This window comes from Nestor notabilis, unplaced genomic scaffold, assembly GCF_000696875.1.
Source record: "Nestor notabilis isolate BGI_N333 unplaced genomic scaffold, ASM69687v1 scaffold14, whole genome shotgun sequence".
In the NCBI taxonomy this organism is placed as follows: domain Eukaryota; kingdom Metazoa; phylum Chordata; class Aves; order Psittaciformes; family Psittacidae; genus Nestor; species Nestor notabilis.
This window is the reverse complement of record NW_009924955.1, coordinates 99605-123119: the sequence shown is the minus strand read 5'-3', so window position 1 is coordinate 123119 and position 23515 is coordinate 99605. Positions and strand designations below refer to the sequence as shown.

General features: G+C 35.8%; 1 protein-coding gene across 2 annotated transcripts in view; it reads left to right on the top strand.

Moving 5' to 3' along the window:
- The first annotated feature begins 8640 nt into the window (after window positions 1–8640).
- Window positions 8641–23515, top strand: part of FGF14 (fibroblast growth factor 14) — a 96471-nt gene continuing 81596 nt past the window's right edge. Inside the window, exons 1-3 of one of the 2 annotated variants that reach the window (XM_010012803.1) lie at window positions 8641–8653; window positions 10055–10165; window positions 18675–18778. In XM_010012803.1, the coding sequence (XP_010011105.1) occupies window positions 8641–8653; window positions 10055–10165; window positions 18675–18778 (228 nt within the window). Of the gene's footprint in view, window positions 8654–9900; window positions 9932–10054; window positions 10166–18674; window positions 18779–23515 lie in introns of those variants that run through there. The other variant, XM_010012804.1, reaches the window with a different exon arrangement.

Genomic DNA, 23515 nt, shown 5'->3' with positions numbered 1-23515 from the left:
AGGGAATTGTCTGCTATTTCTTCAGTGGATTCCTGGTTAAATACTATTCCAGAGTAACAGTTAGATACACTGCAAAAATGAAAGATCCACTGAAATATTTAGCAGGAATTGCTATTTTCTGGTTCAAGTAGTTCTTAATAATCTGCTTCCTGTAACTCATGAATTTCTTGGGTATTTCATCTGTTTAAAAAAAAAAAAAAGAAAAAAAAAGGCAGTAGATCCTCAATTATACTATTTTTGTGATATTGCCTTGCTTTCATTTCAGTTTTGCTGTTAAAGGTTTTGGAGATTAAACTGGAAATAGTAACCCTTTGTGAAAGAGCAATGGAATATTATGAAAAATGTTAAGTAATTATTAATAGTACTGTATGTATAATGATATTAAAAATACTTTATAGAACTTTCATATGAATTAATGTCAGTGCATTCATGCGTTCCTACACAAATAAATATTTTTCTAATTAAATAAGGTATTTTATTCATATTAACAGTGCACACTTCCGTTTATCTGATGGAACTTCTGTAATCTTGCTTTATACAGAAACAATAAAGATTGTTCCTAACTAATAACAAATATGGAAATATATTTATTTCCCTTTCACAATGGGATTATTCATTTCTCAATCATTTTTCCTTTCATCCTGGCCACATATCTTTGGAGATATAGGGCTTTCTGGTTTATGTGTTTAAGCCTGTATAAATCTCAGCTCAGTCTACTCAACCCAGCTAATGTGAAAATGACAATTCATGATTTTTTGTAATTTTGCAAAATGCAACTGCTTACGGTGATGGCAGTAAAAATTGAGACAGCTACATTAGAGGACACTTGGAATCTGCTGCACCTGAAACCAGGAAAGCCTTATATGTTGTTCAGCTATCAAAGAAAACTGAGTGTTTTTGCTCTGCACTATAGCTGTGACATACCATGTGAGAATAAGTTCTATGAGGAGCAGCACAGGGAACCGGGGTTGTTTAGTTTGGAGAAAAGAAGGCTCAGGGGAGACGTTATTACTCTCTGCAACTACCTGAAAGGAGGTTGTAGTGAGGTGGCTGTTGGTCTCTTCTCCCAGGTAACAAGCAATAGGATGAGAAGAAATGGCCTCAAATTGCACAGGGAGAAGTTTAGATTGGAGGCGAGGAAAATTTCTTCCATGAGAGGGTTGTCAAGCATTGGAACAGGCTGCTCAGGGAAGTGGTTGAGTCACCATCCCTGGAAGTATTTAAAAGATGTGTAGGTGTGGCACTTAGGGATATAGTTTAGTGGTGGACTTAGTAGTCTTAGGTTAATGGTTAGATTCAATGACCTTTAGGGTCTTTTCCTACCTACATGGTTCTGTGATTCTATGATCTTATATATTGCAATTCGTAGTTATCACTTCATAACTAGGTAAAATCGCCTTTGTTCCAGTTCATTGGCAGTGCAGTTCATCTTTTTGCCTCCACTTTTGATGACAGTCAGTAGATGAAAATGTAAATTTTCTTGAAAGTAATGCAAATGGCTTCTTTCAATATTTTGTGCCATTGGCTAGAAAGTAAAAGTAAATATAATACACTATGTTCTTGAGGTGCGCATTTCAGAAGAGATGTTGTTGCATATCTAAGCAGAGGGAGTATACTACTTCATTTTGTTAGCTTTTATGAATTCTGGCAAGAATTAAATGAAGTTGATAACAAGTTAAGAACCCCTGCCACTCAGTATTATGGAAGCTTCCTGTGCACAAGAAGAGAAAATGAAGTGTGGTTTAGTATTTAATACTTAGCATTGCAAATTATCCTGCTATCCTCTCTCCATTAAGCATTATGATGATAGTTTTGAATACTTTTAAATAGATTGTTTAGGTGCTTTCCAAATTTAATTCTAAGTCAGTTTGTGAAAGAAATAGTAGCTGACTTCAAATATTTCATTGCTTTATGATGCAGCATGCAAAGAGACAAATAGTCAAGATCGTAAAAATAAACTGAATGTTTAAATGTTTTATTTCTAAAAATATGAATTATCTAGAAAAGGCAGTATCAGATTCATTCCCTGGTAAGTCAGGTGTTATGTGAAATATATTCAGTTACATTTGGAAAGGTCATCTATGCCCATCCTATTGTGCTTTCAGCATTCAGTGGCATCTTCAGAGAAATCTCATTCTTAAAACCCATTTAGTTACTGATTCAAAGGGCAATGCATTAGTCAAAATTTATATATAAGTTAAATGGTAATAGAATCTGTCACACTGTTGTGCCTTGGTGTTTTTTGAATGTGACTAAAATAAACTTTGGTCTTTTTCAGGGCCTTTTTATGGGAAGCTAACAAAGTGGAGATTTTTGTAAAAATGAGGACACACATTAATTAACTCTGGGATCTATTGCTTAGTGTTTTTGTTTTAAAGAGAAATGTTAAGCAATATTTTATATGCTGTTAATATTTTACTGACAGAATTCAGAAGCAAGAAAATACCAGGTAGAACTAAGATGTTCAGGTATAGGAAGGAGTCCTAAACAAAATACTAGAAAATTATTTTATCTAGGTCAGGAAGATTCAGTAAGGATATTTTGTTTAACCCTGGGTAAAATGAAAAGAGCAAATAAAAACTGTAATCACAAGACTGCTGTAATACAGAACTTTAGGCAATAGAATTATTAGCATTTCAAAGTAAACTTTGAGAAAGTAAATATAGTTGCAAAGATGATTTCTTCGTGCCAGTGGAAGATGGTGCTTGTCAGATAACATATAAATGCATTAAACTGTGACTAGTGCTATCTAAGTAAACCTGGAAGTAGAGGCTAGCTTCTTCTCAATATTCCTGTATATAACATCAGCGATTTTAGAAATTGAGAAATTAAAGATCATTAAGTTTTACTGTATTAGAAGGAACATGGCTCAACAGTGTCAGGCAATATTTAGGGAGAAATTTCCCAACAAACCCATGTGTGCAAGATCAGAAACATCAGAGATGTGAAATATGCTCCAGTAGGAAGAGAAAAGCAAATTATTGAATGAAGTTACTAAAATTAAACTACCACACCCATAGCAGCCTTCCAATATCTGAAGGGGGCCTACAAGGATGCTGGGGAGGGACTCTTCATTAGGGACTCTAGTGGTAGGACAAGGGGTAATGGCTTTTAACTTAAACAGGGGAACTTAAGGTTAGATATAAGGAAGAAGTTCTTCACAGTGAGGGTGGTGAGGCACTGGAATAGGTTGCCCAAGGAAGTTGTGAATGCTCCAACCCTGGAGGTGTTCAAGGCCAGGCTGGACAGAGCCTTGGGTGACATAGTTTAGTGTGTGGTGTCCCTTCTCCTGGCAGGGGGTTTGGAACTAGATGATCTTAAGGTCCTTTCCAACCCTAACTATTCTATGATTCTATGTAAAATTCTGATTTTGGAACAATGTGTTTTCTTAACAATCTAAACCTCTTCCCTTTCCAACAAAGACCCTCCAAAAATAATATGTCTGGTAAAGAAGACTGTTAGGTATTATGCTGTAGACAAGTCTATTAAATCTAATATTCTTGTGAATCTGAACAAATACAAATTATCCCAGCTAGAAGTCAAGTTGCTGTAATTCTATTGTCGATCGAATTTGTTCAAGTAAAACCACATAGCAAGAAGCAAATCTCATGTAGTTTGAAGTGTATTGTAAGACCTAGAGACAACATCAGTGCACACAAATGGAAGGGAGCACACTTTGCAGTTAACATAAAAACATTTGCAATACAAAGGCAAGGACGCCGGCACAAAGGGTATGGTGCTGGGCTTTCAAGAAAAGCAACCGTTTTGCAGAACTCCAACCTGCTTTCATAGTTTACCAAGAAATTTCATAAATGCTGTGGAAGTGCAGAGGACAATGACAGCACAGGAACGTAGGAGGACTCTGTCTCTTAAATGTGCTCTCAAAGTGAGGTTCTGTGGGAGACGAGCTTGTGATGTGAGGCATGAATGGACAAAAAGTAGAGTTAAAAATAAACACCAAAGTTGAGTGCTCTGTAATCATTGTGAGGACAGAAAAATAAGTGAGCACAGAGAAAGCCACCACATTTCAGAATAAGTACTATTATTACTTATGGGAACAGGAAATAATGGAAGCTATTGCTTTTCTGAGTTCACATGATATCCTTTTCCCTCCTGTCTTGAATAAACCAAAACTTTCTTCTAAAAATATTTTTCTTTCAAGTTTTTAATTACATTTTAGCTTTCTGGTGTCTATTATGAGATATTGAAATTATTATTATTAAAATAAGAGAGCACTAGCATATGAATGTCCATATTTTGTCACTTCTTATTAACAGTGAGAGAAGGTAAAAAGCACATCATCAGAAACTTTGAAACATTGACACACCAGGTGACAGGACAGTCAAAATAATAAAAAAGTTAGGAGTGTATAAAGCTTTTGAATGCAAGAGCTGTATCATAAGAACAGCTGAAGAGTTAAATAATGAAGGAACATTATGTTTTTAGATGCCTATTTAGGGATTTATCACCTTTAAGTGAAGTACAAAATTCTGTATTTGAGTTCCCCATTGGCTATGTACTTGCCTTAGGAAGCTTGCTTTTGTGATTGTGTAACAAACACATATCAGAGGATCCTGCACTTTTACATACTGAGATGACAATGCAAAACTTGCCAAAACAAGGCAAAAGGAGTGTAATGCGGTCATCTGTACTAAGTGTACCTCTTGGAGTACTGTTGCAATTAAACACACACAGTATGCTTGAGAAGACAACAGCATTTGGAAACTGCGAAAAGCATTACAGCTGGAACTGAAATATTTGAAATGAGAGTCCAAAAAGGAAATAAAATTTTACACGGGATTTAGTCCCTCTTTCTGGAGCTGAATTGCCTAGTGGGAAATGCTTCTAAAATACTAAGTCATACTGACACATGTTTAAAGTTTTGGGTATTATCCAGCTGTTAATCTGAAGCATCAATAGGTTTCTGTGCAGAAGTCTGTGAAGGGCTGGAGGCTGCCTCATGGTATGGTGGGTGGGCTCAAATCCCACACACGGTGGGTAGTTAATTATTACACAATGTAGAGTGGCTTCAGCAAGAGAGACTGCAAGAATCCCAGTCCAGCACTCCATAACACTATTGTCAGGGTAGTCATGTGTGAGAAGTCAGGAAAAGTGGCCTTTTACATGTCCCAGGCCTTACAAACTAACTGGGAGACAGGTCTGGACTAGGTGGGACACAGTGCTTTGTGTGGGTATTTTGCTTCCCAACTTCAGAAGAAATCTGGGGGTTGCAACTTCTTTGGGGTGTGACACTTTTTGAATCTTAATACATATTATTAATCTTTTTGATATTTCAAATAAAGTTTAATAGACAAGGGAGAAAATTCCTAAAAAATGCTGATCATAACATCAGTGAGCAAGACATGATAGTGAAGTTATGGTGACTATTGTAAATCTTAAAGAAATAGATGTCTGATTTATTTTGGATGCGTATGAGCGGTTTTTTTAGTACTGAAATATCCAAAAGTAAAAACTGCAGGAGGGAAATGCAAGTAAAATGTGAAGGACCTGAGCTACCAGCTGTTATCATGAGTTTGGTGCTATGCTATTTGAGCAGAATGTACCTCTAAATACCAGCTTTCATTTGACTCGCTAAGAACTCATTGTGTGACAGACTGGTAATGGACTGGATAGTGCAGTTTATTCTCCCTAAGAATGTGAGTTGATATGAGAGTAACCCACTATTAAGCATTTGCTTGCCAGCTTAAACAGGCTTTTATTTAGTACCTTTACTCATAAGAGGGAGTCAGTAAATAATAACAAGCAAAAAAAGCCCTTCTATGGTAAAAACTACAAATTAAAACTCCACTGGATGCTAAGGGATCAATTTTTCATGGTGTTAAAATACAGTGGGAATACTCATCATTGTTCTTTTAGCACTGTACCTTCATCTGTGTCTGAACACAAATGTAAAATCCTTTACACTCATATGTAATGAGTTTGCCCTTTTGTATTTTAAACCTATAAAATTTCTCAAGAAATATGTCCTGGCAGTCTCTGAGAGTGGGGATGCTAATACCATTCTGTTTATGAACAGAAAACATTCTTAATTCAAAACAGAAAGTGTCATAATTGTTCTAAAGCAAGAGCTGCACTCAGCCTGTCACGAGTTAATGCCAAAGCTGTTTTTATAGCCGCTATTCGAGGGAGAAGAGAAGACATCTTAATTAAACTCTGCCTTTGTTGAGGACAACCTACTGACAAAGTGTACATGCTAACTGCAGTCGTGCGTCCTGCTGTCGCCACTATCAAGGAGAAAAGCAATAAAAGCAGACTGCAAGTGGCTGCTGTCATGCAGGTTGCTGTGGAAGGACAGCCTCGAGAAGGGTTGCTTTGTTCATTCCGTACAAAGTCTTTGAAATTTTAGAGACAACCTCTAATAACTACAAGTCAGAATAATTCTTTCCATGGTGGAGCATTGCAGACTTGTCACACTGAAATGTTCAACGTCAGAAGTCAAGGTGCAAAATATCAATAAAAATCATTAGAAGATGTTGAGCTGTCCTTTGATTTTTATCCAACGATGAAGTTTGCTGATTTAGGATTTTTTTTTTTCCCCCTGAAGTCAAGATGTTTAAAATTAAATAGAAATGGAATTTTCACATAATCATCTTGTTGTGGCAGCTAGGACTGTAAGAGAACTACTAGCAAAATGTATATAATAAAATAATGAACTGGGAAGTCTTTGATGAGGTTGTCTACTCTCATCCTCTTTGTTTGTGTCGTATTATTTTGCTGTTTTCTCTTGCCATTCCCTTTCTCTTTCATGTGGGAAGAAAAAAATGTGCATGGGTAAAGGGTAAGAGTAATTGCTGATCTGTCTACCTGTATCGCTGTGATGGGAGTTAAAAATCATTAAGTACCAGTGCACCTGCAGGCACCAGCCTTCTGCTGGTATTTCTGGGTGTTGCTGGTCACTCCAACTTTCTAGCAGACAGTAAACCAAAACAAAACAGTCAAGTAGGGTTTGAGAAACTTGTTTGTAAAGTATCTGAAGCTGAGACTGTTCCTGCAATATTATGAAGGCTCAGTGGGTAGATAAAACGCTGTAGAAAAAATGAGGGAAACAGGGACCAGTGGATTGCTATTCTCTGCTTACTGCCCAGGTGTCTCAAGAAGAACCTGAAAGAGCAATTTATCTTTCTGCAAGGAGAAGAGATAAATTCCTTGCCTGACAGGATTGTCTGCTTCATCTTGGAGATATTTATCTTGAGGCTGTATGGAGTAGTCTTTTTGAATATTGCTTACTATGACTTGCATTGAGATTAATGAGTCCTTTCATACAACTCCATCACTAAATCTGGGCTGCTTTTTGGCTAAGATGAAAGAAATACCACCTCACATTGTCCCGTTCCCCCAGTTTTTTGAGCACTGTTTAGCTAAAATATTTAGTTGTTATTTACTTTGAGTTGTAGATGCAAAGTATTGTGATATACATTAACTAAATATTACGATCAACAAGTAGTAAAAAATGCATGATTAAATTACTCGTCAGGAGTAATAAGTTCTAGTCTTGCTAAGGACAGGTAGGAATTTAAGGTAGAAAAGATGTTCCTAGGAGGGTAGATAAAAAAGGTTCTAATAATCTATAGGAAAAAAAGTAAAAAGAAAGTGTCAGTTGCTACACTTAATGGGGGGAAAAAAATAATTGTCTTTGCCATTTACTAGTCTACAGAGATGTACTTTGTGCAATGAAAATATTAATTAGTATCACACTTTTAGTAGTAAATTCCAGTTTTCAATGAAACATGCAAGTAAAAGACCATGTTTTGAGGACAGTTCTGTTCAGTTCTCTGAAAATTAAACCATTATAGCTGAATATAAGTGTTATATAACACATGAGTAGGATCTTCTGGTCTCATGCTATAATAATTATTTTGTTGTGTTTGGCCTTGAGTGAAGAATTAAATTGGGGATTCATATCATGTCTCATCACACAGCCTGAAATGCTAGCTGATATGTATTGCTATCTACCATATAATTTTTATTCAGATATCATTTTAGTTAGCCGGTTAACTTTAAATAATGCTTTTGGTGAAAACATGGACAAATGATAGTGCAGTTTCTTGTTAGAAAGTATATTTTTATTTGTGAATTTAGAAAAATTAGTAGAATGAGTATAACAAAACTTCAGAAGTTACTTCTAAGTTTCACATTTTTTCCCTTGAAGCAGTAGATGTACGTAGTTGGTGATAGTGAGTTGGCTGTACTTTGCCTAACTATGATGTTTCTTTGAGCTACAAGTGATGATAAAGACTCATGATTCTTTGGGTGTACAAACTTTTGCAAAAGGCTGATATTCTTCCTGTAAATACTTTGTAAAGCTCTAGTTTTAATAATATTTTTAAAATATTTTTCTTTAGTCTTTTTAAGGTGTCATTTTAATAGATGTAAAGCAAGTATGTTTAAAATTGTCAATTTGGAAGTGCACATTGGAAGCATGCATTGATAGGAAAAGTGCCTGTGTAAGACAAAGTCATTTTTCATTTTCAAATTATGAAAATACTTTAGAGTAGCCATATGAAATTCTTTAAGACAGTATATTCAAAGAAAATACAGCTCATTCTGTTTATAAATTTTAAAAAAAATTATTTCTGGGTATTCTTATACAAAGAGAAACTTTTGCTAATGTAAAAATCTATGGAAAGTAGAAGTTGAAGTTAAAAGAAAAGAAAAAAATTGTAATGTTGATCATCAAATGTTTATATTATTTATTTCCATATCTCAAAAGTCTTGCAGTGTTAATATTTATAGTAACAGGGTTTATTGTATTTACAGTTTAATCTTATATTTTTAATTTAGATGAGTTTATTGTTTAATATGACTTTAACTTGGATATTCAAGAAAAACTTAACATTTTCATAATCATTACACTGAACTGAACCTCTATAGAAAAGTTCAGAGCATTCCACTCAGATGCAGATTTTTTATTAGTGTTTATTTTCACCTCCTGTTAGGATAACATAAGTCTGGAATGACTGATTGTGCAAGTAATTATACACAAGTTTGAGGAGGATTTTATATTCTGGCCATGGGGTTGCATGGAAATAATTTCTGTTTTCATTGGAAGTTCACCTGTTCATTTTATTACGTATCTGTCTCAAAGTCTTTAGGATTTTAGGTCTTTATTGCAAAGCTAAGTATGATACAACATAGATGCTTTTAATACCAATGTCCCCACAAGTTTATGTGCTGGCTGCCTGGAGTTTGGCCTGATAATTTATGTTTGACAAGACTAGGGTCAATATCGCTCAGAAGTAGTGCTGTTGATTTTTTTAAGATGCGATGTCCTCTTCCTCAGCACTGAACCAGTTTTGCAGCAGCTTACTTGCGATTTAGTAAGGCATCATCCTTGAGATGAATCATAAAGTTGTGGCTTGGCAGCTTCTGCCCAATGTTAGGCAATTTTCATAAATGCAGAGTATTACAAAGGGCAGAGTACTAACTGTTCAGCTACCTGAATATCCCATATACTTTTATCTTATTAAGATTTTTTTCAGGTTTTTCCCTCTGTTGAAGGAGGGTTATGTCTTGCCTTGACTGTGGGTCTTATTTCCTGGGGAGTGGGAGAGGGTAGGTGAATTGTATCTGCTTCTAGATCAGTAAAATATCTTGGGAACTCTTCAAATGGGACTGTTGCAAAATATTATACCAGATAAACTTATCACTTTTGGTACAGAGTGAAAGGAGACAGACCATCTTCTCCGAGTGTCCCTAAAACTTATGTGCAGTAACTTACTAACATGTATGAAATGAGCCAGGTTTTTCAAATGTTTTGTTAGATTCTGTAAGGTTCTGTACTTACTACTGTGTTTTTTCTTGTGTTTTACCTGTGTTAATTATAATGAAGGATGTTTGAGGCAGAGAACAGGACACCCAACTGACCTAATAATACTCTGCGGCAAGACTTTTCTCCATCAGGACCCATCCTGTTGTAGTACTTACTTTTAAGATGGCAATGCTGCTTCACCAAACTTCCTCCTACAGTGAGAGAAGCAGGGATAACTCTTGGAAAAAGTTTTGAGGCTAGTGACAAAATATGTTTGTCTTTCAGATCCCCAGCTCAAGGGTATAGTGACCAGGTTATATTGCAGGCAAGGCTACTACTTGCAAATGCACCCCGATGGAAGTCTCGATGGAACCAAGGATGACAGCAGTAATTCTAGTAAGTGACTGCCCCAGGGGAATGTCTTAATCGCACATGCAGATTGCATTGCTTGAGTATGAATGTGCGGACACAATGTTAATGCCTTTGGAGGGTTTCTGAATGTGTTTTGTCAAAAGGAAGAGAGTTCTGTCCATTTGAAGACTAATGACCACCAGCATGGCTTGTGCAAGACATTGGCCTAAATGTATTCCCTCTGAAGGGGAAGGTGTAAGAGCCAATGGGCCTTAGGGGTGAGATACTTAGGCCAATGATTGTCTTCTGATAATTTCGTGAAAAAGGTAAAATTATATCAAATAGATTTTTTATAAAAGCTATATACTTAACATAAATTTCTTCAAATAAGTAACAAAAAAAGAGATGGAAACAAAAGTTCCTTCAAAAATCTGGTCATGTAGGCCCTGATGCAGCAAAGCAAATAAATGAATGTCTACCCAAATATTGCTTAAAACACGTGCTGAAGTACCTTGCTGAACTACAGCTTAAGGTCCTACAGTCCCTATACTAGCAGGAGTTCCAATGACTTTAAGAGAATTTCTACCAGTGTAGGGACTGCAACAATGGCAGTTTTCAAAGATACTTCAAACAAAAGTGGTCTTGAAAGGCCATGTGTGTACTGTTTTCTTATGATACTGCCACATATTTTCATTCAGTGAGCACATATACATTTGATAACTTCAGCTGCAAATTATAATTAAGCAAACCTATTCTTACTCTAGAAACAGTTGAGTTTTAATTTTCTATTTAGCAGAGAACATTTGTGTTTTGTTTATTTTAATGATAATGGCATATTTAAGTAACATTTATGTGTGATCTTGAGGTCTATTTTAAACATGTATAATATAAAATATTTATCTTCTTATTATGCATAGATAAAAAAACCTTTAGTTTTCTCAAAAATGTTGGAATTAGGCTATAAAAACTAAGGGATTTGAGGTTTCTGCTTTACTTTGGTTAGGTCCCTGGTAATCTCTTAAAGTATAGCTGTCATTTTTAACACATTTCATCAACAGATAGCATGATCATCTTTTATTGTTCAATTTATTTTTTTTTTTCAGAAGTGAGAAAAATAACTAATTATTCAATTCTGATGTGTATTTTTCTGCTTGTTTTTCAAGTGGTTTTTCCCCACCCTGTTCATTGTTTCTTTTTTTCCCTCAGTGTGTCCATCTCTCATGCCCGCTTCTGTACTGGACTAGATACTAAGACCTTATACAGACAAGATCGTTATTGCTTTTTATAGAAACTTTGCCTATAAGAGGTCCAAGAAATGTCTCATAGAGTGCAAGCATGTATCTCTCTCTCTCCCTCACCTTCTCTTTCTGCACATCTCTCTCTTATTTCCAGCTTCAGTGAGGTGTGCATGACTGCAACGATTTTGGAATGTTTTAATGTTATTTCTGTTTAGGGTTTTTTAAAATCTTAGAACTCTGTGGATTTTGAATCTTTGCAAAACTAGACCATAGTGCCTTACTTTCCTCTTTTTGCTGTTGTCAGCTTTACAAATCTTCCTTTCTTTGCTTACTGTGTCATTTTCCTTTTCTCTCCCCTCCTCCCTGCCTTTCTAGATATCCATCTGTCTGCCCATCTCGTTCTTGTTGTTCCAAAATAAAAGTGGATATTCTATATCATAAATATTCTGAAATATAGAACTTGCCCAAACTCAACTAAATCCCAGATAGCGGTGTTGCATATTTTAGATAAATATTGTTAGATAATATGTCTTACTTCAACATGAGTTTTTAGTCTAAACCAATTTTTTTTTTTTTCATAAAGGGATCATTTTCTTCCTTTAACTGGTGTGATTCACTATTTGCTTCTTCACTAGTCCAATTTTACAATATTATTTAGGAAAGGCAGTTTAGACCATAGAATGTAAAATTAACCACCTTAATTTTTGCTAGTATGTATGTATCAACATTATATTAAAAGCTGAAAAGATTTGTCTATTTTGTATATGAGTATGTGTCTGTTTCTTCTGTGCTGTCAGTTTTTCTCCTCAGTTTTTTTCTCTTTCCACTTCTTTTCCTTACATTTACTCTTGAACTTTTTGTTTCTTATTGCTTTCATTTATTGCAGCATATTTTGGTTTTCCTTTTCTCTTTTACTTTAAAACAATAATTTTCTCATGGATAGAATTCCCAGTGTTCTGATTTTTTTTTTTTTCTTGTGAGCTCCTTATCATGATAACTTCTGTCTGAGGCTTACTGATAAGTATGTTTTGGCAGCTGCTAGAGGGAGAAAATCCTGCTTCTGACCATGGAGCTTGCAGGCTGCCTATTTGAAATGCCCAGTGGGTGACAGGATGGACATATATCAGCTGTCAATAGGACAGCTTACCTTGGTAGTGAGAATAACTTCCGTTCAAAGTGTGTTTCATAAAAATTGAGAAAATACATACTGCCAGAGGGTGTGCATCTCTGCCAGCCTTCCACACGTCTTCTGCACTATTCACTGTTCCCAAACCCTGTGAAAGAGTCCTCCTTGTGCACTGACCACCTGAGTAGTTGTGTGTCAGAGGAGCCAGAGTGAGCAAGTAGCGAGGGTCAGAGAAATGATTTCTTTTTTGTCTTCAGCAAGAAAACTGTTTGAAGCTTAGTCATGCTGCTGCTTTTTGTGCTCTTGCAATTTATTCTGTGTCAAGCAGTTAGAGGAGTGCTTGAAGTTAAAATTCCCTCACGTGCATCTATCATTTTGTACTCATTTTATATGTATGTCTGTAAACAGGTAATACACAATTGGAGTTACAGTGTTATAGAGAGGTAACACAAAGTAAGATCAAGATGTAGTCTGTTCAATTTGAGTGTTTCTGTTTACACTGATTTTTTTTTTTTTTTGTCTTTAAAGCTTCTTGGTAGTCTCTTTAATGGTACTTTTTGCTTCTATCTGAAGTAAAAATGAGTTTTACTAGTGGTTTTGGTCAGCTGCTATAGTGCAAGCCATTGCCCTAGCTCGCTTTGAGTTTGAGTAAAGGCTAGAGTCTGCAGAGCTAGAGGGCAAGATTTTTAATGTATCACTGTGCACAAACCCTTGCATGAAAAAGGAAGAAAGTTGTGACTGCTTGTAATTGCATCCCTGAATGTACTTTAATTTGCTTATGTTGGTGGCAATGCTATTAGAACCCAGCCTATATGGAGTGTTGGGTTTCAGTTCCTTGTTATAATTTATTTTCATATCTTTTCCAAGTTAGTGATGTTCTGTAATGGAGTAGGGATTAATTGCACCTATTAGTTAATGGTGCTGAGTTTCTTTAAATCTCATCACCAGACCAAGGCCATTAGCTTTAACCATCTTGTGTGTACAGTTTGTACTTTTTTGCCAAAAGTTAGTGATATGTGGAAAGAGGCTTTATTACGTTGCTTTTCTTGGTTTAGCTGGTTTTCGCTTTTTTCTTCCTCTAATGCCTTACACTTTCTGGTTTGCTTTTGTGGATAGTTTACAGTGAAAGCAGGGCTGACTGTGGTTAAAGCTGTAGGCTTGGTTACTGAGGTCCTACTCAGCATAGCTGTCCCTTTCTAGCTCTAATTTTCCTTACAGCAGTTCTCAGCATTACTTGGTGCAAATGGAACTCACTTCAGTGTTGTCCATAGGCCTCATCATTATTAATTACAAAAAACAAGCTGCTGCACAGAAATTATAAAGAAATAGAAGAGATTTTCATGTTGTGCTTGTGGTAACAAGAGTTACATTCCCCTTCTGTCTGCCTCCTCCCCCAAAACAACTCATTTTTAGCCTTTGGTCTATCTTCAAAGTTTTGTCTTATGAATGAAGGGTAGGTTTAGTAGAAAAACTAATTAATATGAGAAACATGCAATTCTGATTCTTTAATTTCTGAGATTGAAACCCTGAATCTCTTAGCCCTATGGCTTAGTTTAATTCACCTGAAGAGTATATCTCAGGCAACAACCACTGAAAAAAATCATAAATTCTGATACTTTCCTCAACAGGTGATAAGCCTGATTTTAACACTCAAATGCTGCTATTTGCCCCTATGAAATTACAGTCGTGTTTAAACAGATTAAACAAATTAAACATTACTCATTTGTAGCCTTATTTCGTAAAGTTTTAAATGCCAAAGTTAACATTACCCAAGCAACTTTGATTTGGCTGCGCTTTGCACACCTTTTGCTTAATTATGCAGCAACATGGTTTACTTCTGTTGTGTCACTTGGTACCTGGTAGAATTGCTGTTCTATCATGCAACCGTTTAATATTTTTTTCAGGTTTTAATGCATGCTCCTAGTGCTCTATTTATATTTTCCAAAATGAATATGGAAGTATTAACTTTTTCATGTCTTTCTAAACTACCTACCACTCTCATATTTTGGCTTGAAGTTATTAATAAAATAATGTTCATAGCATCCTTGTAAGGTAAAGGAGATAATTAGACAGAAATAAAGCACATGAAGATTGAAAAACAACAGCTGCAGTGCTGTTAAATTTGGATTATTGAGCTGAAATATTTGCAGTCTGATTTTTGCACTGTTTTTTACTGCAGTTTGTCTTCAGAGAATTGCACAGGGATTTAGTCATGCATTTACATCACCTTTGGGAGTTAGGTAAGCCTGTTTCTCCCATTGGTATCATCTAAGTCAGTGTGGCAGGATCAATGGAGGCCATGTTCAGCCATACTAAAAAGTACAGTTTAATTACGTCTTGTATAACATCTGGTGGATAGAATGGGTTTCCTCCATAAGATGGATGGATCTCTGAATACCAACCTCCCTGCACTCATTGCCAATCTAAAGGATGTTCTGATGTCATCATTTTTGCCTGTAGGCATGCAGATGGAAATAAATTAAAGAAATAGTTGCTTTGATCTGATTGGAGGTTCGATGCTGTAGGAAGGTTTGTTAACTGACACCGGAGCTGTGCACATGCAGAACAGACAGCAAGTTTATAAGCCTTAAGCAATTGGTCTCTAGCAAGCTTCTTGAGAAAAACAGTGATCTGTAATGGCAATTTTCTTGTAGCTACAAGTCAGTTGTACCTAAATACATTTCCATAAGGATATAGAAATTATCTGATTTCAGGCATTTCAGATTTCAAGTTAATAGCCCGTGATGGCATTACATAAAAAAAAAAGAAAAAGATATGTGGTGGGTTTGTGTTTTGCTCAAGAAAATAATTATTGCTTATCAAAAATTGGACTTTAACTTTGGCTAAAACTTTTGGAGGATTTGGATTGTTCCTGCAGATCCCTTCCACACCACATAAAACAGTAACTTTTTTCATGCCAGTTGTTGCTATTAACTGTCCCCCTCCCCCATTTTCTCATCTTGTGTGTGGTGGGAGTAGGCTTGCAGGCTTAGGAAAAGGAAGAGAAACCATTTGCTTTACAGTTGTGGTTTAGATGAAATAAAAAGCAGAGCTAAGGGAGCATACATAGGCTCAGTGCTGACAAAGAGAAAGGGGTTTATTTGCACCATTTTTGCCTAACGGTTCGCTTGTTTACCCCGATGTCCCCATATCTTGTTTCCAGTTGGATTTGCCAGGCTTTATACTTAATCATGCAGCATGGAAGCACTGAGCATCAGGCAGAATTATATTTCCTGGGCTGTTCCAGAGTGCTCCGTCTCTCAACTCATGGGACTGGGTTTAGGAACATAAAAATGTTCAAGGGATCTCACCCCCATTGTTTTTGGTTTTGGATCATTGTCTTAAAGATAGAGGGAAGCTGGGAGCATGTTTCTTTTCAGCCTCCCCCTTGAGTAGGCATATTTTTGGCTGTGCAGACCTGAAATAGAAGGCTTTCTGCTTTTCTCAAGACACATTCTTATTAGAGAAGGGAATAGCACAGGTGAATCCTAGGAAAGTTAGAAATCTGTAATTGGGCACAGAAATCCTGCTCAGTAAAAGTATTGCACAGCCAGGTTCTGGAGGAAATTGGACTTCCTTTGGCCAGCTTCAGAGCACATAAAAACTACATGCTGTGCCTTACTGGTCCATGTTTTGCTGACCTCACCATGAAGCACATTGCTGAGCATTTATCAATCAATAATTGAATGTAGACTGGCCTCCTTAGTTTCGCCCAAACCTGAAAGATTTTGTGGAAGTTACTGAATATTCTGTATGTGCAGAATTACAGCATTTCAGATCACACTCTAAAATTTTATGGTCTTAAACTAACTACAGGAGCTCTGACAATCTCCAATTAAAACTTGGTGTCAGTAAAAGACACATTATATGCCCTCCTCAGTGCTTTCTAAATTCACCAGCAACTATAAGCCACTCTAGTGATTTTATAGGTTGCATAAAACACTGCCATGTTACAGGCCTCTAATTCAATGGTGGTTGTTTGGGGTTTCTTTTTCTACCTTTGCTGCTTTATTCTTATTAGTAATACAGCAAATAATACCTAGGTTCCAGAAGTTTTGACTGAACCTCTATGATTTGGAGTTATTTTTCATTAACTTTCCACGACTGACTTGTCTTTTGTGTTCACCTCTTTTCTTTCTACAAGTATTTGTTTTTCCTTTCTGGTGTCCCCTCAATTGTTGCTGCCCTCCCTCTAGCATCGTGTTCCTACCTTGGCTTCCTCATGCAATTTCTTTTCTTCTAGAAAAAAAATAAACTGAACTGCCATCTGAAACCTAGTGTTGCTGTGACAGACTGCCCCTCCACTACCAACAATAGTGCTTTTGCTGGTTTTTACATCCTTTCATTTCAGGGTAATAGCTGATTGGTTTTTTAACTTCCGAATTATATTGAACATTTGAAAGCCCTCCAGTCATTCAATGTTTAGCCTATGTACTCTCAGGATATCTTGTCCATGAGCACCATATTCCACTTGTTTACATTTATCTTGTATAGGTTAGAAAGGGAACCTTGTCTGTGCCCTGTATCCAGTAAGATCTTAGCATGTTGGAGACCTTTATGGAAACTACAGAAATCAAAATATATATTTGTGCTAATTCTTGTCTGATGTCATCTCTTCTATTCTTATATGTAAAACCATTTCTTTTTCTGTTCTTCCAGAGCTCTTTTGGATATATTTTTCTTTCTACAGCTGTAGAAAGTGCTCTGCTACAATTCCTAGCTTCATGATGGCTTTGTGTATTCCTAAAAAGATTTTATGTTACATGTTCTTTTACTGTGTAACAATGCTGAAGGTGTTTTTTCTAGTAGTCAACCTGTTTTTTCTCAGTTGTAGAGATTTTATCATCTTCATCATAAACAATCTGTGGCTTTGTGCCCTTTGGGCAACCAGGAGTTTTCACACCTTGAGAAAATGTACTAATCCAGTGCAATTATGTGACCCTTTTTCTCTTGATTTGGGCTTTACCCCTGACATTCTGGTTACAGATAGCTCATAGGGTGCACTTTCTGGTCACATCTATGAATGTTCTTCCTAAATTTTGAGGAACTCACTGTAGGTGTTATGGTATTCCTGAGACCTGGCTTAGTTGCATGTGGACTGTGCACACGGTTTGCATTTTTGGTTTTCATCCAAGGACTTGTGAATCTTTGATTCATCCACAGTGGAAAAACACTTAGCCTGAACTCTGGCTCATCCAGATCTTTTCTTCCAAGACTTCTTGATGTGTGCTTTGCATCTGATTTCCTAGTATGAGTCAGTAAACTTCGTATTGGTGTGTACTGGCATAATTTTTATTAGAAGAATTGGTCTGTGTCTCCTATTTACCACTTTTAATTCTGTTGTTCTGTGGTGAGGCTAATAAACTCCCACTCTTCACACTGGTCTCTTTCAGACACTAATCAAAGCTGTGGCTTTTTCACAGAGGTAATATAGTATTGCTAGAGTATCTACTATTAGCTCAGGTCAACATTTAAACACACAGAGAGAGCCCTGCCATGCGAATTTCAGCCTTTGAGCATGTTCTATATTCAGCTCAATAGCATTTATGCACATTTAGAGTAAAGCACATATTTCAGTGCTTTTCTGGACTAGGATAAGCTTCTTTCATTATATCTGTGATGTCTCTGTACTACTACTTGTATCAAATATGTAATTCACAAAAGCAAGTTTTACTTGTTTTATTTCAAACCACAGACACCTTGAAAGTAATCTTTAAAGAGAGCACATCTTAATCCAAAACTGTAAAAATGCTCAGAATCTGAGATACGTTTTTTTGCAGGATATCTCACAAGTATTATCCTGAAAATCAGTCTAAACTGATGAAAAATGTTGGGCTCTGACTCTTTTCAGATTGTCTGAAATACTTATGTCTGCAGTGCTGCATAAATGACTACAGTCCAGTCTGCTGTGCTTTGTATTTGCTAGTTAGCACTTGTGCCAAATACTGAACTATTGCAGAATTTATTGCTAGATAGATACTTAGGCTTTAATTTTAAGGATTAATTTTGCTAGAAGTAGGATTTCCTGAATTAGTTTCATTTTAAAATCAGAAAAAAATATACAGGGAGAAGTTTTCTTTCTTTTTACTAATAATATTTATTAGAATATAGTAGCAACTGTATGCTACTGGCTGGGCTTAAACCATGACACTGTCGTATATTCATATCTGGTCTTTTTTTTTCTTCACAGCTTTATTCAACCTTATACCAGTGGGACTTCGAGTTGTTGCTATCCAGGGTGTAAAGACTGGGTTGTATATAGCACTAAATGGAGAAGGTTTCCTCTACACATCAGTAAGTACCTTTCTGACTCTGTTTAACAGGCACAGATGAAGCTTAAATCTACACAGGAATGAGATGCATATTCACTTATTAAAAGTTCTATAGTGTCTAAATATGTATATACATATAGTACACCCCCCCATTTACCCATGTACGTATGCAGCATATCTATAAATGGGATGAAGTATAAATTATTGTGGACTATGTATGAAAGTCTGCGTGTTAGCAGTCCTAAAAAAACATTCTGTAGAGCTCTTTTTCTGCTAGGTTAGGAGTGTGCAGTTCACCACAAAGATTATTATTATCAATTAAATTCTCAAGAATTTTTAAATAAAGACCTGCAATTATTTTCTTAGTAACTTGTTGATCGGAGTCCAAAAACTGGTCCAGCAGTTACTTTCATTGATAAGACTTACAAGTGTAACTTCTGTCTAAAAAGTCATTAACAGCCCTACGGTTTGTCACCATAATCTTGTAACTGCATGTGTAGCATTATTAATTTTTATATTTCAGATATCAGAAAAGTAAAGAGTTAGGTGAGGGATGATATCTTTGCAGAATGATCAAAATTTAAGAAAAAGTCTTTTCAGTCAGAATGAAGACTGCCGGATAAAGTGATTGTTTAAGATTTTCTAAATGATTTAATGCTAATCACTCAGTTTGTTGTGAAAATGAAAATCCTCTGTTTTGTGTAAATTCAGTGTCTTAACCTCCTTTGAAAGGCAAACAGACTTTAATATGAACAGGCAGTTCTGTCAGGTATTAATAATGTGGCTTAAAGGATTTTTCATTACTGTATTTTTATTGCTGTCTACGTTGAATTTACTTATGTAGTGTTTTTTCCATTTTTTATGTCACATAGTTCTTAATTCCCCACAGAGTTACAATACGCTGCTTTGTTTTCAGTGTCCATTGAAAGGAAATTGGACAGATTAAGCTTCTGATGCCCTGAGGAAAAGTATTCTGTTTCAAATATACAATTGTCTTGGAAAAGCTAATTAGGAAGTAAAAAATGGAACTAATCTTGAATGTCAATGTCAAGAAAAAGAGAAAATTCCTTCTCACAAAATGTCTGCTGGAATCTCCAGCAGTATGATCTAAAACATTTATTTTTTCTGTTAAAAATAAAAAAATCTATCACAGGAAAGCATTTAATATTTGCTGTCTGAAGGAAGAAAACTAGACGAACAAAACCTAGAGCTATTAGAGAAAACACGTTACTGACTTCCCAGTTCCATTGCTACATGTAGGGAGTTCATTTCAATATGATGGCATTAACAGCACTTTTGTAATGTGTTAGTACAGTTAAGAGTACATTCTTGCCCAGCACTGTTTCTGAAGTGAGTTCTCAGTCCTTCAGAAAGAAATACAGATTCCAGAAAATGTACCTGTTTTCTGATGGCTAATTCTGCACAGGGGAGGGACCCTACATGAACATATTCTGTCAGCCTCTGTGTTCATGTATTATTCTGGAAATGGTTCAAGTTAAATGAATGGTGTCATCTGGGGAGAGGAAAGGAGTGGAAAGTACAAGGCAAAATAAGAAGAGATGACTGGATCCAAATTTTGAACAGGTGTGAACATCCTCAGGTCTAAGAACTTATTTTTGTCCTGCTAGTGGACAAAAATATCTTGAATACTTTGTTCCTATGTCTTCTTTTTGAGCAACACTGATTAGTTAGGTTGTGATCAGTCTCATGGATATACATAAAAGATCATGTATAATCCACATTTAGTGTTTTGACAGATTGCATATTCTTCATTGTAACTAATGGCAAGATTTTTTTTACTTGATGACTTTAGTTCATTTGATTATATTCCTGTAGTTATTGACAATTTATTAAGTACTTTGGAATTTTGTTCTGTGAATGTTGACATGTTGTGCGTGTATTTCACTCAAAATTCTTGGGAGTGTCTCAAGCTGTCACTTTACCTTGTGTGAGGTAAGGAAACAAGTGGTTTTGGAATGTACTGCTTACTCTTCCTCATGTGGAGAATGAAAGATGAGTGGCCCATTAAGTGACAAAGAGATGTGACACATTAGAAAACTCAGTGGAAGCCATTAGTTTTGGGATGTCTACAAAACAATTTTCAGATTATGCTTTTGTCAAGTGCTATACAACAGTGCTGTAATACAGGTTTGATTGTTTAATATTAGTGTATTGAAAACATTGACAATGCATTTTTGTCTTAGCAATTGCCTGCTTTCAGCTTTTGAAAAGAAGATGACAAAGCATCAGAGAGAAGTCTGTCTTCTCCCTGCGGATCAAGATGAAGAAATACTGCATGCAGAGTATTTTAAATGCTGTCATTTGTAGAAAAATATTTTTAACATATCACTTTCTGTACTGTCTTGTTGGTGGGGTTTTTTGACTCTTTGTCGTGGTTGTGTATTTGTTACACCTAAATGCAGAAGTTGTGTATTACATGTCATATATGTTTTTCTTTTGGCTATTCAGGGAAGGACGAGAGAAAAATGTTTTCTAAGTTTCATATGCCAACTGTCATCATTGGAAAAAAACAGTGCCACATAATGGGAAATTTAAAATTTATGTTAAAATGGGAATAGTTAAAATTTACATATATTTAGATATATTGTCAATTTCTTATAAACATTTAAAAAAAAGGTGTGTTTACTATAAACTAAGTAGCATTTATAGTCTCAGTTGAAACCAAAGTCCTATATAGTCCTTCTTTGCAGAATACCTCAGTGTCCCTTTTCCATTCACAGTGTATGAAACCCATAGCTTGTGAGAATATCCTATGTGTTGATGCCTTTCTTTAGCGATTGAAGGCCCAGCTCAATTATTTTTATCATTACCTTTACTTGTTGTTGACTAATTAAGCAACAGCACAGACGAGAAAGGTATTGTGTGTGATCCTGCTTCCTCTGTTATGAAGAGGAAAATGAAGGTACAGTGACAGACCAGTTTTACATATAGATTATCAAATGCAGCTTTGCATTGTTTTCTTGCTTTATTTAAAAGAAATAGTAATTTAATGGTTATTTGTGTTGGTTTGGGAGTCTCTTGTTTTTTCTTATCTGATTCTGCCATATTTAAGATTTTTTCAACTAATTTACAGAATGAGAATTAGAAAAAACTTTCAGAAGTATCATAGAAGACAGTTATGGCAGTATTTCTTAGAACAGAAATAGAAGGACAGCAAATTGTGTAGGAAAGTCAATCTCAAGAGCTTTTCATACCTATTTTGCCTGCTGCAGCAGCTGATATGTGTATTCTGTCCTTTGGGGATTAATCGAGTCAGGGTCCCTAACACAAACCATCAAAGCCTTCTCAAATAAAGGAGAAGCAAAATCTTTGGAGTTTGATAACAGCTTTGCAGAATTCCTGAAAGAAAATACTTTTCAAAAACTATAACCTTATTTTCCAATGCATTTAAAGTAATTATTGTAACACCATGATTTATTATTTTCTATTATATAAAATATGAGAACAAGAGCCTTTTCATGTTAAGTTTTATTCCTTGCACTTTTAAGGGTTAGCTCACTTAAAGACTGTCCATTAAGGTCACCTTTTTTGATGTTTTGGTTTATTGCATCCAATGCATTTATTTCTCTGTGTGTATGAGTACCTATACTTATACATGTATACCCATATATAAATCCATTCATAATTAGGAAATATTTATTTAGTGACAGCTTCCCAATTCTAGGTGTATGTTAGTAATGATAATTATAAAAAAGAGTTTGAATTTTTTTAGATGGAATAATGAAATGTCAATAAATCAGTATTTATGACTGAGTTCATCATTGTGAAAACTAGTTGGAGAAGCTAAATTTTTGCACAAAGAACCATCTCAGTTAATAGCAAGATTTTTGACATAATAGTTATGGACTTTGTATGTTAAAGTCCAAAAATATGCCTTACTCCTACCTCGCCATTGGAAAGGGTGGGCAAAATAGGTTTTTATTTCCAGGGTTGAACCTGTCAAAATCAAAAGGAGTTGAACTGGCTCCATGCACTGAAAAAAATGAGTACAGCCACAGGGATTCTTCGTTGGGAACAAGTATTGCCTGCAGCAGGAAGATGGCAGTGTAGTACCTGGCTTTTGCTTTTGATGCTAATTTTGGTCAATTCACTTTGCAAAAGGTTCATTAGTTCAACTTTCATGGGGGCTGCAGCTTCTTATTTTGCTTCTAGGATTTTCTGTTATCATAACAGGATGAATTCAGAGGTAAAACTTATATGTTAGTCCATTTTATGTTTCTTTTTTTTTCCTAAAGTGAGAATATGAGAATCTTCTTAGATTATATCAATTCTTGAGAACTACTTGATGTATTTAGGAGGGTTTGGCAGTTGGATTTTTTTCATCCTGGGAGCAGTTTAGCAGGGTGTTAACGATATTTGGTGGCTGCCAGAGTAGGAGAAAATGGAAAAACTAAAATGTAGAAATGAAGACATTCCAAAGTCTGAAACACCTTTACCTCCTAGTGCTTTCTTCTTTATGTTTCCTTTTTAACCATATCTTCTGCCAGTTTTCACTGAGACCTGAGATGGACATGAAACCAGAAAGCAAAGGGTATGTCTGTGATATTGTCAGCAGCAGATATTAAAGTCATAGTTATCCACTGCATGGTTTCTTAGTAAGGCTAATGAACTACAGAAATGCTCTAAAAGACGACTGAGCCTGCAGAGCCAGGTCAGAACTGCCTGGTCACCTCTGCCATTGTGGTGCCTTGCAGGGGTTGTGCACTGCAGGTCCAGGGCTGCACTTCTGGGTATGGGG